The sequence below is a fragment of the Budorcas taxicolor genome, chromosome 1 (genome assembly GCF_023091745.1).
Source record: "Budorcas taxicolor isolate Tak-1 chromosome 1, Takin1.1, whole genome shotgun sequence".
Classification (NCBI taxonomy): Eukaryota; Metazoa; Chordata; class Mammalia; order Artiodactyla; family Bovidae; genus Budorcas; species Budorcas taxicolor.
In genome coordinates this window covers 202,431,075-202,446,084 of record NC_068910.1, presented here as the reverse complement: position 1 = coordinate 202,446,084, position 15,010 = coordinate 202,431,075, and the positions used below count along the sequence as shown (strand labels likewise).

Below are 15,010 nucleotides of genomic sequence, written 5' to 3'. Positions count from 1 at the left end.
CATTAGCCCAGACTCACAGACAGATTTTTTAGATGATCTTACATACAGAAAGAAAAAAATCTTTTAAGTAACTGAATGAACTGTTTTCTGATTTCAATCTGAGATTTGAGAAATTACTTCAGGCATGCCACTGTCATGAATTCAAAGTTCAGTAAGACACCTGGCAGGAAAGTGTCCCATGCCCACCAGTATGGGCTCATCACCATCACCAGTGTCTTCCAAGTTCTTTAAGAGAGACCTAACATTTTTCTCCTAAACAATGCAGAATGTGTATTTGCAGTTTTCTTTTTGTTTATCTTACTTTCATTCTTTCCCGAGTTTTCTCCTTTAAAACAAAAAAAGAAAAAAGAAAAACTCAAAAGTTAAAATAAGCACTGCTAGAATTCAACAGAAAACAATGGACTAAACATCGTATGTTAAGGGTAGAATCAACAGTCATACTTTATCTTAGTGACTCTCTCTATATTATCTAGAGATGTTTCCTCCTCAAAATTGAGAGAGAAAGAAAGGGAAAAACGTTGAACCTCCGAACCCATCATCTGTTAGAAATTACAGTGGAATATAATTGCCATTATAGAACAAGAATATAGTCTTTAAAAGGGTCCTAGTACACTAGGTAATACCACTGCCTAGAGGCAGTCGTGGTGGTGTGGGGAATGCATCATTATATATGCTAGACTTTAATTAGAATAAATTACATAAAATTGATACATTTCAAAGACTGAGACTTACTGTCTATTTATAGAATAATGAAAACTGAAAAATTATTCTGATAGAAAAGTTTTATATATTAGATGTTAAGGATCTTTTGCACATAATATAAATAGAATTTGTATGCTCAGGCTCTTTAGATAAAAAACTATTTCTGGTTTAAAAATACAGCACAGGTAAATACAATTTTGTTTTCAATGTAAGCAGATTTTCCAATGTAATCATTAAAAGAGGAACATTTTATAAATGTAGGGAAGCCTGCTGTGGACTGTGGGCCCCGGGTCAATAAAGGTCCTCGAGATGGTGGGATGGAAACTTGCTCTAAAAGCCACTGACTGGGTAGCTTTCACGGAGATTATCTCCCAAAGGCCACTGCTAATTCTTCGAAATTCTGGAATGAGACCCTCACCTCCAGGTTGGCTAACCTGCCTGAGAAACCACCTGACATTGACTGGGCTTACAAGGCCAATGTGGCAAAGGCTGGCTTGAAAGATGAATGACTTTGAGAAGGAGTTAATGCCCTGAAGGTTCCGATGCCGGAGGATAAATACACCGCCCAGGTAGACACTGAAGAAAAAGATGTGAAAAACTGTGCTGAGTTTCTGTCTCTCTCAAAGACCAGAATTGAGGAATATGAGAAAGAGCTGGAAAAGAAGAGGAACATAATAACATTTGATCAGATGACCACTGAGGACTTGAATGAAGTTTTCCCAGAAACCATATTAGACAAGAAAAAGTACTCCTACTAGCCTCACAAGCCAATTGAGAATTTATAAACTTCAGTCTGGGAGAAGGCTCTGGCCCCTGAATTATAAACTCTGGACATTAAAGATAATTACATAGTGAAAAGACAATTTAAGGAAGTCTTCAAGAAGAGGCTCCCAGCCATAAAAAGGAACACATTTGAGTCAGTTCTAATGAGGCAGATGAACCTAGAGCCTATTATGCAGAATGAAGTAAGTCAGAAAGAGAAAAATATCATATATTAATGCATATATATGGAATGTAGAAAGATGGTACTGATGAACCTATTTACAGAACAGCAATGGAGATGCAGACATAGGGAACAGACTTGGGGACACAGTGGGCGAAGGAAAGGGTGGGACAAATGGAGACAATAGTGTGAAAACACATACATTTACCATACGTAAAACAGAGAGCCAGTGGGAATTTGCTGCATGGCCCAGGGAACTTGAGCCAGGGCTTTGTGACAACCTACAGGGGTGGGACAGAGGTTCAAGAGGGAAGGGACGTATGTATACCTATGGCTGATTCACGCTGATGCATGGCAGAAACCAAAGCAGTACTGTAAAGCAATTATTCTCCAATTAAAAATAAATAAAATGTTTTACAAATGTAAAAAGAAAGGGGGTTGCTAGTGTTGGTTACTGGTCACTTAAAAGAAAATGTCTGTAGACAATTTCATTCTTCAAGTAGATAGATTCTATTAACACTATATTTTCTTAAATTAGTATTTTTCCATTTTAAAATTTTCTTATTTCTAACATATATTTAATCCAGTAATTAAAACTAAAAGTATATGGTAAAAAATTTGAAATACTCAAAATATAAGTGTAGACTTAACAATTAAATAGTTATTACAACATGAAAAAAATAAATTTCAATTAGAAACAAGTCTCAAGTTGATCTCTAATGGAAAGATGATGAAGCCAGTTACTAAGGAGACCAGTTTTCAGTTTCATGCTAACTAAAATGTGGGTAATACACAGGCTTACTTTTACTGTAATGTTATTTGAAATCAGATTGACTAGACTTGCATACTTTAAAACAGATGTCCATATGTTATCATTTGAGTTCAGTTCATCTCAGTTGCTCAGTTGTGTCTGACCCCATGGACTGCAGCACACTAGGCTTCCCTGTCCATCACCAACCCCTGGAGCTTGCTCAAATACATGTCCATAGAGTTGGTGATACCATCCAACCATCTCATTCTCTGTCATCCCCATCTCCTGCCTTCAATCTTTCCCAGTGGGTCAGCTCTTCACATTAGGTGGCCAAAGTATTGGAACTTCAGCTTTAGCATCAGTCTTTCCAATGAATATTCAGGACTAATTTCCTTTAGGACAGACTGGTTGGATCTCCTTGCAGTCCAAGGGACTCTCAAGAATCTTCTCCAACACCACATTTCAAAAGCATCAATTTTTGGTGCTCAGCTTTCCTTATGATCCAACTCTCACATCCATACATGACTACTGGAAAAACCACAGCTTTGACTACATGGACCTTTGTTGGCAAAGTAATGTCTCTGCTTTTTAATATGTTGTCTAGGTTGGTCATAGCTTTTCTTCCAGTGAGCAAGCATCTTATAATTTCACGGCTGCAGTCAGCATCTGCAGTGATTTTGGAGCACAAAAAAATAAAGTCAGCCACTATTTCCATTGTTTCCCCATCTAATCACCATGGAGTGAAGGTATGTTCTTTGTTTTTTGAATGCTGAGTTTTAAGCCAACTTTTTCACACTCCTCTTTCACTTTTATCAAGAGGCTCTTTAGTTCTTCACTTTCTGCCATGAGGGTGGTGTCATCTGCATATCTGAGGTTATTGATATTTCTCCTGGCAATCTTGATTCCAGCTTGTGCTTCATCCAGCTCAGCATTTCACATGATTTACTCTGCATATAAGTTAAATAAGCAGGGTGACAATATTCAGCCTTGACATATTCCTTTCCCAACTTGGAACCAGTCTATTGTTCCATGTCTGGTTCTAACTGTTGCTTTTTGACCTGCATACAGATTTCGCAGGACTAATTTGAGTACAGCTGAGAAAAGGCAGGCACTGGGACTCTGTGCTGGGTAAAGGAGCATAGAAAAGCAAGTTCACTGTTGAGCTCCTGACTGTTTTTCAGTCCAGTGGTTCTCAGTGTGGTCCCTGGACTAGCAGCATCCACACAACCTGGGAACTCGTTGGAAATGCAAATTCTCAGGTACTTCCCCAGATCTAATGAATCTGAAGTAGATAGAAGATTGTTTAACAAGCCTTCTTAGAGATGCTGAAGCCCACTCAAGTGTGGGAACTGATGCTCCAGGCTATGAACCCTTGTCCCTCATCTGACCTAACTATGTCAGTGCAACACTTTTTCTCCAGTGTGTACATCTATAATATCATTAATAATCAAGATGATGGAATCCAGAAGTTTCAAAATTTTAAAACAGGGGTTGCAAAAGGAGGACAAAGTACAAAAAAGGAGGACAAAGTCGACTGCCACAACTTGGAGCCTATGTCTAAAAGATAATGGTTCCATTTATAGTCAACCAAGAAAAAACATTCTTACTGGCAGTAAAGGACTAAAACTCCAAGGTGGGGGTACTGTTCAAAAAGTGAGAAGCATCATGGAGAGGAAATAGAAGAATTTAAAGAGGAGAAAGAAAAGCAGGCAGATTCATGTGTGCGTGCATGTACACAGGTACACACACATATGGGGAAAGTCAATGGCAGTGACAGCTGCCACCAAGACTGTGTGTAGCTTAGATGCAAGCCCGCTCGGGAGAGATCCAAAACGTCTCCACATGAGGAGGACAGAGTTCTGTAAATCTGAAAGCACTTACAAGCACCCTGAGGCCCTAATAACACGTCAGCTATGAAAACTATAGTTATCAGCAACATTCAGTCTGTTTCATTTTGATCTCAGGTAATACCCCCAAAAGGTACATACACTAGAGTACTGTGCACACATTATACAGTCAAACAGAAGGTGGTACAGCAGCCACACAACAAATGTAGGTCTCCCTTCTCCACAGGTGCGTGTCAACTAATCTAAAGCCTAAGGCTAGTTCCTCTCTCAGTTCTCATCAGCTGTTTAGTCCTGAGGCTGAAATGCACATGGCTTACACGCTCTTGTCTTCTAGATATATGCTCTTAAAACACAAAACCAACACACTCTCACAAAAGGCTGAAGTTTTAAAAACAGCGTCTAAGAAGTTAAGGAATGGGGGGAGGGGAGGGAGGCTCAAGAGGGAAGTAATATATGTATAACTTTGGCTGATTTGCATTGCTGTATGGCAGAAACCAACACAACATGGTAAAGCAATTTTCCTTCAATTAAAAAATTAAAAAAAAAAAAGAAGTCAAAGAAACCCAACAACAGCATATGAAATAACAGCATCTACTGAACAAAGACACTAAAAAGGCTAGGCTCCAATCCAAGCTAGTCACAAACACTGCCACAAGGCATCTGTTAACAAAGGAAACTGATTTTGTGGGGCTTCTTGAATATCTCATTTACCCTACAAAATATGTAGTGGAAAGCACACATTATTAACTATAAGTTAACAAATTACCGTGAAGTATTTTATTATGTGTAATAATTTAGGAATTTAAAAAGTAAAACCATCTGATTCATAACACATGTCTCCCTATCTACCCAAACCAAAGCTTTATAGCTCCAATATTTTGACTTCTTCACAAGAGCATGCAGGACAAACGTTACCATGAGACCAGTAATTTCAGAGGCCCCAGCAAGTAGGAATGAGTTCACATCAATCAGGAAGAAGAGAGAAGAGGAGGACGGTTCAGAGTCTCTTTAAAGCCTTACTCTCCTCTCCAGGCCAACCCCCCTCCCTTTCTAAATAGCTAATCAAAACCTAAGGTCCCTAGGACCTGTGTGCCATGGCCCATATTAGAAAGAAGGCAGTAATAACGAGGAAGCGAAGACGTATCTGACTGCATTTAGGAAACTGACACTAGGTTTATCTGGTTTCCGTGGATACAAGCAGCAGCTCTGGCTCAGTCACTGTGATCTAAGGTTATCCCAGAGCACCTCTAGGCTATTTTCATTTTCAAATGGTTCTCAGTCAGAATATTCCTGGAATATAGGCTGCATACCTTGTCAAATGACAAAAGGAAATCTGAGACACATAAAGCAGTGAAACTGTCCTCAATGTTAATAGAACAAGAAATAAGAGTGAATGAGAACTTGGGAATTCCCTGGCAGTCCAGTGGTTAGGACTAGGCGCTTTCACTACCATAGATTGGGGGTTCAATCCCTATAGGGGAACTTAAGATCTCACAAGCCAAGCCAAACAAAAGAATGGACAGGAGCTGATATCTGGAGTTAAGCTTAGCCAAGATCATATGGATTATAAGAAATGATACTGAAAAAGGCTTGGTGGCTTTATTCCATAGTGAGATAACATTAACTGATTTTTAAAAATGTTTAACTGGAGGATAACTGCTTTACATGTTGTGTTGGTTTCTGTCACACAATGTGAATTAGCCAAAGTATACATATAACCCACTTCCACTTGAGCCTCCCCTGCCCTTCCCATTCCACTCCTCTAGTTTGTCACAACTGATTTTAAAAAAACTACTTCTACAACTTCTAAAGTTCCCTGCAGATTATCTAGCCAGTGCTGAACTTAAAGTATGATTCAAAGTCAGCATTTCTGTTAGTGACAATTAAGTGTTCATTTCTACCAAATCTGAACTCTTCTTTACATATGACAAAATATTTTGTCCCTTCTAGTGCCAAGACATGATGCCATGCTACTGAAGAGGCCTAGGGTGTGATTCTGTTTTCTTCTTCCAGTTTCTGACAGGATTTTAACACAGCTCCAGAAATGCTCTACAGTAGAAGATGTTTGTAATTTAACTGCTTCCTGTATCTTTTACCAACATAATATACGTAGCCTTTTGTCTTCAAACAGATGTGGGCCCAGCCCACAAGGAACCTGAGTAATGTAACCTTTCTCTTAGTCCCATCTCAAGAAGCACACATCTCAATTGTAAACTCTTCATGCACAACTAATTCAGTGCAATTTAAAAACTGGTACCATCAGTTACATTAAAGATTAGAATAATGAATGACAATAATGATTACCTATCTTTTATTCACTGACTTTGAAAGACTGCACTTCTTTCACTCACTCTCCTGTTTTTTAATATACAAGGAAAACAAAAGGAAAAAATCTGTTATGTGGACCTACGTTTTGGCTGTGACATCCACATATTGTCCTGGGCGAAAGTGAGCAGCATAAAGAGGAGTGCCTTTATGAAAAGAAAACAAAAAATCAATATGAAATTTGTCAGCTCAGAAACAACTTCATTAAACAAACTAGATAGGAAGCTTTCTAGCTATCAGATTTCAAAATGTCAGGATAGTCTCTTCTGCAATTTTAATGATTAGAAACATCAACAATAAAATAGCTCAATAAATGCATTTTAATGGACAGTATGGAGGCTGAAGTACGAGGCACATGGTGCTACGGTGGTCAGCGGCCCACAGCCACTGACGTGCTTGTGCCTTCACAGGCCACCATGATACGGGGTGAAAAAGGCAAGTCCTGCGACAACATTGTTCCTGCTGTAAATACATGAGATCTTTGTTTTTTTCTTGTGAATAACAATATATTAAGATATATTTCCCATTTCTAATAAGAAAAATAAAAATAAGAGAATGACTCAAAAAACGTAGGATATCAAGGCTTTTCTTTTTTCCCTATTGGAAATAAGTTATCCAAAAACAGGAATCAACATTAATATCACTCAGTAAGACTTCAAGAAAAGAAAACTGGAACCAGTGTAGTAGCCAATATAATCAAAAGCTAATTTGTATTTGTTTTAAAACAAGGAGTAAAGTGCTGCAGGGTTTCAGTAGGGTCCTTTAAGTAGGACTCAACGTGGATTTATATGGGCAGAGAAAAACCTTGAATTAAGAAAAAATAGAGAGATAGAAAATGATCAAATTTCTACGAGGCTGAATCACCTGAATTGATACTTGGCCATTTTTCATACACAAAAAAACCCCAAAATATAGCTCAAAATACAGTTTGAGCTATAGCAAAAGTTAACACAGACTTCATGTTTATACTAGTTAACTCCATTTACTTGACTTCAAAGATGAAAAATTTGCTCTTAAAAAAAATACCTTCAATTCTAGCTTTTATCAAGGTTGACTCTATTACCCCAATTAACAAGGCCTACTGAAATTGTATTCTACCTCAAGAAATTCAGTTCAGGTATTAAAATATCAAATCTTAAAACATCCTTCTACAGTCCACTTCTAGAACTCAAGTTCAAGACATTAGGAAGCTTTTCTAAAGTTTAAAGACATCAAAATGCCATTAACTATGTGAACCAATATAATCATATTGCCAAATCTGACTTTTTGATATTCCATGGAGTAGGTAAAATACTTTGGAATTTTAAAGTAAGAATCTTTACATTGAGGTGCCATGGTCAGTCACTTTTCTCTTTCTGGCTATATTTTCTTATTCTATCACAGTGAGAATCTATTCCTCACTTAATAAAATACCAGCCTACAAACAGTGAACTTCACATTTTAAAAGTTCACTTACTTATTTGGAGAGGCTTTTCCAAATGTGAACACTCTGTACATTAAAAACAAAAGCGTTCCTCCTTCTTTCATGGAAAACAAAGAGTTCTCTACAGTTCCTTCCACTTAAAAAAGAAAAAGACCTGTTTGTCCCTAGTGATTAAATCAGACACAGTTTTATATTTAAAAATAAATGTTTGGGACTTTGCATTGTGAAATCAGCTTTATTGAAAGGGCTGATATTAAACAAATCACATATTTGGGTATTTTTACCTCCCTCCTCTCCCCGATCTCAGATTACCTGGCTTAATAACAGCATTATCTGTTACGTTAAACATTTTAACTTTCTGCTTTGGTGGCAATCCAAGTTCTTGGTAAAATTCCAATATAGATGTAGATTTCTAGAGGAAAAGCAGCACATATAAACAACACATTAAATATGTGGAGTTTAATGCATAGGAAACCTAATAAAAAGGTGGAATTTAATGCATAGGAAACTTAATAAAAAGGTGGAATTTAATGCACAGAAATCTAAATTAAGTTACTAACAGCCCAGAAAACAAATCAGAGTGCATTCTGCTTCCCTAATGAACAAAGAGTACCCCATTCCCCTTATTTAAGGGAGGTGAGAGTTTCATCCATCACACTCTTCCCTTCTCCTCCCCACTCTGAGCTGATAATGTTGCTTCTCACTTCACTGCAAAAATAAAACTGAGAGACCTTCCCCAAGCTTTTTTCACCAAGCTGATCAAACTGCCTGCACCAGCCTTACACACCGTCATCCTCCCACCCCTCTCCAGGTGCCAAGAGGCACAGAGGGAGCTCTCAGAGAACACCAGTGCGAGGGCCTCAGCTTGGACCCTGTAACTTCACTGGTCTAGGGGGCAGCCAGGCAGCAGTGTGTTTTCAGCATTCCATATGTTTCTGATGTGAATCTGGGGCTGGGAACCACAATGACAGATGAACTATCGATGCTCTCATTAAAGCCAAATCCTCCACTGTGTACTAATTCTTAAGCCCTCTCACTAGTTCAGTGGCTTTACTCCTGAAATCATCCCCACCACCTCTTGAATCAATAATTTCCCCCTTTCCACTGGAAATTTCCTATCAGCATACAAAGAATCACAATAACTCATGTTAAAACAAAAGCTTTTCTTCAGCCACAAACACTCCTCCCTTTCTCAAACCCACTTTCACCAGGGGCTTCTAGCCCCTGTGAAACATACTGGTTAAAATCACCAAACACACTGGTGCTGCTGCTAAGTCGCTTCAGTCGTGTCCGACTCTGTGCAACCCCATAGATGGCAGCCCACCAGGCTCCATCCCTGGGATTCTCCAGGCAAAAACACTGGAGTGGGTTGCCATTTCCTTCTCCAATGCATGAAAGGGAAAAGTGAAAGTGAAGTCGCTCAGTCTTGCCCGACTCTTAGCGACCTCATGGACTGCAGCCTACCAGGCTCCTCCGTCCATGGGATTTTCCAGGCAAGTGCATGAGCAAAAATGTGCACAGGTGGTCACTCTCTCCTTGGAAGGCCTCCACTTGACTTCTAGCTACTACCCTCTGGTTTTTGCACAAGTTAATGACCCACTTCTCCAATATCCATCCCAAATTCTACTCTGAACTACAGATTCTTCTGCAGTACTGCCAAGTCAACATTCACTTTGATATCATAGAACGGCTCAAGTTCAACACGTCTTAAATTTGAACTCAGCATGCCTCTTACTCTATGAGGTCTGCTCACCTCTTCTTCTGAGTCTCAGCAGCAGCTCTGTACTTATGTTTAGACCAAAAATCCTGTTCAGTTCAGTTCAGTTCAGTCGCTCAGTCGTGTTCGACTCTTTGTGACCCCATGAATCGCAGCACACCAGGCCTCCCTATCCATCACCAACTCCCGGAGTTCACTCAGATTCACGCCCATCGAGTCAGTGATGCCATCCAGCCATCTCATCCTCTGTCGTCTCCTTCTCCTCCTGCCCCCAATCCCTCCCAGCATCAAAGTCTTATCCAATGAGTCAACTCTTCGCATGAGGTGGCCAAAGTACTGGAGTAAAAATCCTGTGGTCACCTACAACTCCTCTCTTTTGCACATCTCATGTCCCTCCAACAGCCATTCCTGGAGCCTCTATTTAAACACATAGGCCACATCAGCCACTTTTCACCCCGATCCCAGCCAATTGTATACTGTCTGGATTATTTCAGTAGCCTCCTATTAGTTCTTCAGCTTCCATAATCCTGACTGACTCCCTGGTCTATTTTCCATACACAGGCTGGCATGATCCTTCTAAACTCAAGCTACATCAATCTCCACAAAGGTGTGCATCTTATGCAGAATCAAGTCCTAAGTCCTCACCATGGTTTACAAGGTTCTAACACCACCTACTCTCCCAACTTTCCCTGCCTCAGGGACAATGTGCTCCTTACCAGTCTAAGAACTCACCTAACAACAACTTCAGGTCCTCCACACCTACTGGCCCTCTGCCTAGAAGGCCATTCTGCCAGATTTGTTTCCCCTTTCCCTTTTTCTCTTCAAAGTCTTAAACCACCTATCCTATTTACAGCTGTGGACAACGTCTGCCTCACTATTTTAAAAAAGGGCAAGAAGGAAACATTTCCTATGCTCTTCCAGGATTTCAATCTTCTCCCCCAGTAGGTTATGGATTTTATATGAATTCTGTATGTTATGCAAATTTAACATGTCTGTTCTTTTTAAGTTTGTACCACTTCTATCCACTGTAGACGGGAGATTTACTTCACTTAAATTTAGGAGTATGCTTTTGTTAAGGAAAATTTCAAACATATGCATGAATGCTGACATTCTGAGTCAATAATTATCAAAATTTGGCCCATGTGTTTCTATTTCTGACATACCATACTGTGTAAATTTAAGGTGTACAAAATAATGATTTGACTTACATACATCACAGAATGATTATCAGAATAAGTTTAGTGAACATTCATCATCTCATGTTGATAAAAAATAAAGGAAAACAATTTTTTTCTTTTTGACAAAAACTCTTAGAAGATTAGCCTTCACATGTAATGCACAGTAGTGTTAATTTACATTTATCATATTGTACATTTTAACCCTGGTATTTATTTACCTTATAACTGAAAGCTTGTACCTTTTGACTGACTTCATCCAATTCCCCTTCCCCCATCACCTGCCTCTGGTAGGCACAAATCTGAAAACTTTTTCTATGAATTTGTTTGTTAAAGTATAATTGACCTATAACACTGTTAGTTCCTGGTATAAAACAAAGTGATACAATATTCCTATACATTACATAAGATACAATATGATAAGCCTAGTTACCATCTGTCACATACAAAGATATTACATAATTACCGACTGTCTTCCCCACACTGTACATTTCATACCCATGACTCATTTATTTTGCAACTGGAAGTCTGTACCTCTTAACCTACCTCACTTATGTCTCTCCTCACGCCTCTGCCAGATTTTGGTATGATATGCTCCCCCATTTTATTCAGGTCTCCACCCAAATATCAACCTACCTTTCCTAATTATTCTAACTAAAATAGATAGCACCATTTTCTGTCTCTTGCAATGCCCTGAGTTCACTATATTAATCTTCAAAGCACTTTCCTCCATCTGTCATAATATAATATTATCTGAGTTGTTTATTTTCTGTACAAGAGCTTCTGACTCACACCCAACTGCACCAAAATGTACGCTTCCAGAGAGCAGACACTTTAATGGCTGCTCCATCCCCAGCTCCTGGCAGGTCCTGCTGTCTGCTCTTCCTTTCACTCTCACTTTTTTGTGTGTGCTGCTGTGAATATTCTTGAATAGAAGATTTTATGGACAACTTATTTCCTTAACATAATGTCCTAGTATCTTTTTAAATTAACACTCTTGACATAGATTGCTGTAAGACTTACCCAAAAAATTGTACCACTTTACATTTCCTGATGTGAAGAGCCTCTTTCATGAGAATATAATCAACAGTATATATTTTCCTGCTGTTCCCTCTCCCTCAGCTTCCTCTGTGACCCTATACAAAGTACCTGCAGGGCCCTGATGAGCCACAGTACTCTATATATGCTTACCTGTGCCTGCCTATCCCAGTCTCTTGATCCATAATCTCCTTCCACTATGTACCACTTTCTGTTAAATACATGCCCAGTCCCAGCTCCAGTGACAAGCTGCTCTTATCTGAAGAATATATATTTGAATATCCAGCAAACTTAAGGTACTTGCTAATTTCAGTTGGAAATATGAACTGTGCCCCTTTATAACTTACTGAGTAGGCTGCCCTTAGGTGACATGAAATTGGGTGGCACTGGCCTGAGGGCAGAGAACTTTAGTTTTGGATCAGTCCACATGCCACCCACTTTCCCCACCTGAGAATCTCCCTGGAGTCCCACAGTGAGACCATGGAACAAATACTGAGAAGTCATGCTCTCGATGTCCACAGAAGACTGTTTTCTACCTCAAAGCCCCCTCAGAGTGATAATATACAAGAGTGATAATATACATTCATTCCTGTCACTCTCTATGGTTTCACTTCCCATATGCTGAAATCTAAGACTGATATTCAACATCACCAAGGACCCTGCTTTTCATCTTAAATCATACTCAATTCTTTTATAAAAGCAAACACAAAAGTTTTCATTTAAAAATATAGTTCCTTTAAAGAGAAATAAAAGGAATCCAGACAGGAAAGGAACAAGTAAAACTTTCACTGTTTGCAGATGACATGATAGTATTTATGGAAAAAAATTTTTTAACTTTTAGAAAAAAAGAAATTCAGAAAAGTGGCAGCAAACAAAATTAATATACAGAAATCTGTTGCTTTTCTACATACTAACAATGAAGAGAGAGAAATTAAGAAAAAAAAATTTCATATGCAATTGTACCCCAAAAAACCCCCAAAACCTAGGAATAAACCTATATTGGACAACAAAAAGACACTGATGAAAGAAACTGAGGATGACATAAAGAAATGGAAGGATATACTGTGCTAATGGACTGAAAGAATACCGTGAAGATAATCATACTACCCCAGGAGTGGTGGTGTGCTGCACGGAGAGGTGATACCCCAAGTCCAAGGTCAGGAGCGGCAGCCGTGAGGAGACACCTCACATCCAAGGTAAGGTGCAACGGTGGCACTTTGCTGGAGCAGCCGTGAAGAGATATCCCATGTCCAAGGGAAGAGAAACCCCAGTAAGACAGTAGGCATCAGAGGGCAGACAGACTGAAACCACAATCACAGAAAACTAGCCAATCTGATCACATGGACCACAGCCTTGTCTAACTCAATGAAACTAAGCCATGCCCCCAAGGGAACCCAAGACGGGCAGGTCATGGTGGAGAGGTCTGACAAAATGTGGTCCACTGGAGAAGGGAATGGCAAACCACTTCAGTATTCTTGCCTTGAGAACTCCATGAGCAGTATGAAAAGGCAAAAAGACAGGACACTGAAAGATGAACTCCCCAGGTTGGTAGGTGCCCAATATGCTACTGGAGATCAGTGGAGAAAGAACTCCAGAAAGAATGAAGGGATGGAGCCAAAGCAAAAACAACAACCAGTTGTGGATGTGACTGGTGATAGAAGCAAGGTCCAATGATGTAAAGAGCAATATTGCATAGGAACCTGGAATGTTAGGTCCATGAATTAAGGCATTGGAAGTGGTCAAACAGGAGATGGCAAGAGTGAACGTCGACATTCTAGGAATTAGCGAACTAAGATGGACTGGAATGGGTGAATTTAACTCAGATGACCATCATATCTACTACTATGGGCAGGAATCCCTTAGAAGAAATGGAGTAGCCATCATAGTCAACAAAAGACTCTGAAATGCAGTACTTGGATGCAATCTCAAAAATGACAGAATGATCTCTGTTCCTTTCCAAGGTAAACCATTCAATATCACGGTAATCCAAGTCTATGCCCCAACCAGTAATGCTGAAGAAGCTGAAGCTGAATGGTTCTATGAAGATCTAAAAGACCTTATAGAACTAATACCCCCAAAAGAGTCCTTTTCATTATAGGGGACTGGAATGCAAAAGTAGCAAGTCAAGAAACACCTGGAGTAACAGGCAAATTTGGCCTTAAATACAGAATGAAGCAGGGCAAAGGCTAATCGAATATTGCCAAGAAAATGCACTGGTCATAGCAAACACCCTCTTCCGACAACACAAAAGAAGATTCTACACATGGACATCACCAGATGGCCAACACAGAAATCATATTGATTATATTCTTTGCAGCCAAAGATGGAGAAGCGCTGTACAGTCAGCAAAAACAAGACTGGGAGCTGACTGTGGCTCAGATTATAAACCCCTTATTGTCAAATTCAGACTTAAATTGAAGACAGTGGGGAAAAGCACTAGACCATTCAGGTATGACCTAAATCAAATCCCTTATGATTATACAGTGGAAGTGAGAAATAGATTTAAGGGACTAGATCTGATAGACAGAGTGCCTGATGAATTATGCACGGAGGTTTGTGACATTGTACAGGAGACAGGAAGCAAGACCAGCCCCAAGAAAAAGAACTGAAAAAAAGCAAAATGGCAGTCTAAGGAGGCCTTACAAATAGCTGTGAAAAGAAGGGAAGCCAAAAGCAAAGGAGAAAAGGAAATATATACCCATTTGAATGCAGAGTTCCAAAGAATAGCAAGGAGAGATAAGAAAGCCTTCCTCAGTGATCAAGGCAAAGAAATAGAGGAAAACAACAGAATGGGAAAGACTAGAGATCTCTTCAAGAAAATTAGAGATACCAAGAGAACATTTCATGCAAAGATGGGCTCAATAAAGGACAGAAATGGTATGGACCTGACTGAAGCAGAAGATAAAAGAAGAGATGGCAAGAATACACAGAAACTGTACAAAAAAGATCTTCATGACCCGGATAACCACGATGGTGTGATCACTCACCTAGAGCCAGACATCCTGGAGTGTGAAGTCAAGTGGGCCTTAGAAAGCATCACTACAAACAAAGCTAGTGGAGGGGATAAAATTCCAGTTGAGCTGTTTCAA

General features: G+C 39.4%; 1 protein-coding gene and 1 pseudogene across 1 annotated transcript in view; one reads left to right on the top strand and one right to left on the bottom strand.

Annotated features, from left to right (window-relative positions):
- The window catches only part of MRPL3 (mitochondrial ribosomal protein L3), a 55,998-nt gene that overhangs the window by 25,532 nt on the left and 15,456 nt on the right, over nt 1-15,010 (bottom strand). The window contains exons 5-6 of the mRNA XM_052650032.1: nt 8,304-8,403; nt 6,654-6,714 (exon numbers count right to left, since the gene is read on the bottom strand). Of these exons, the coding sequence (XP_052505992.1) occupies nt 6,654-6,714; nt 8,304-8,403 (161 nt within the window). The remainder of the gene's footprint in view (nt 1-6,653; nt 6,715-8,303; nt 8,404-15,010) is intronic.
- Nucleotides 1,012-1,487, top strand: LOC128057597 (ATP synthase subunit d, mitochondrial-like; annotated as a pseudogene).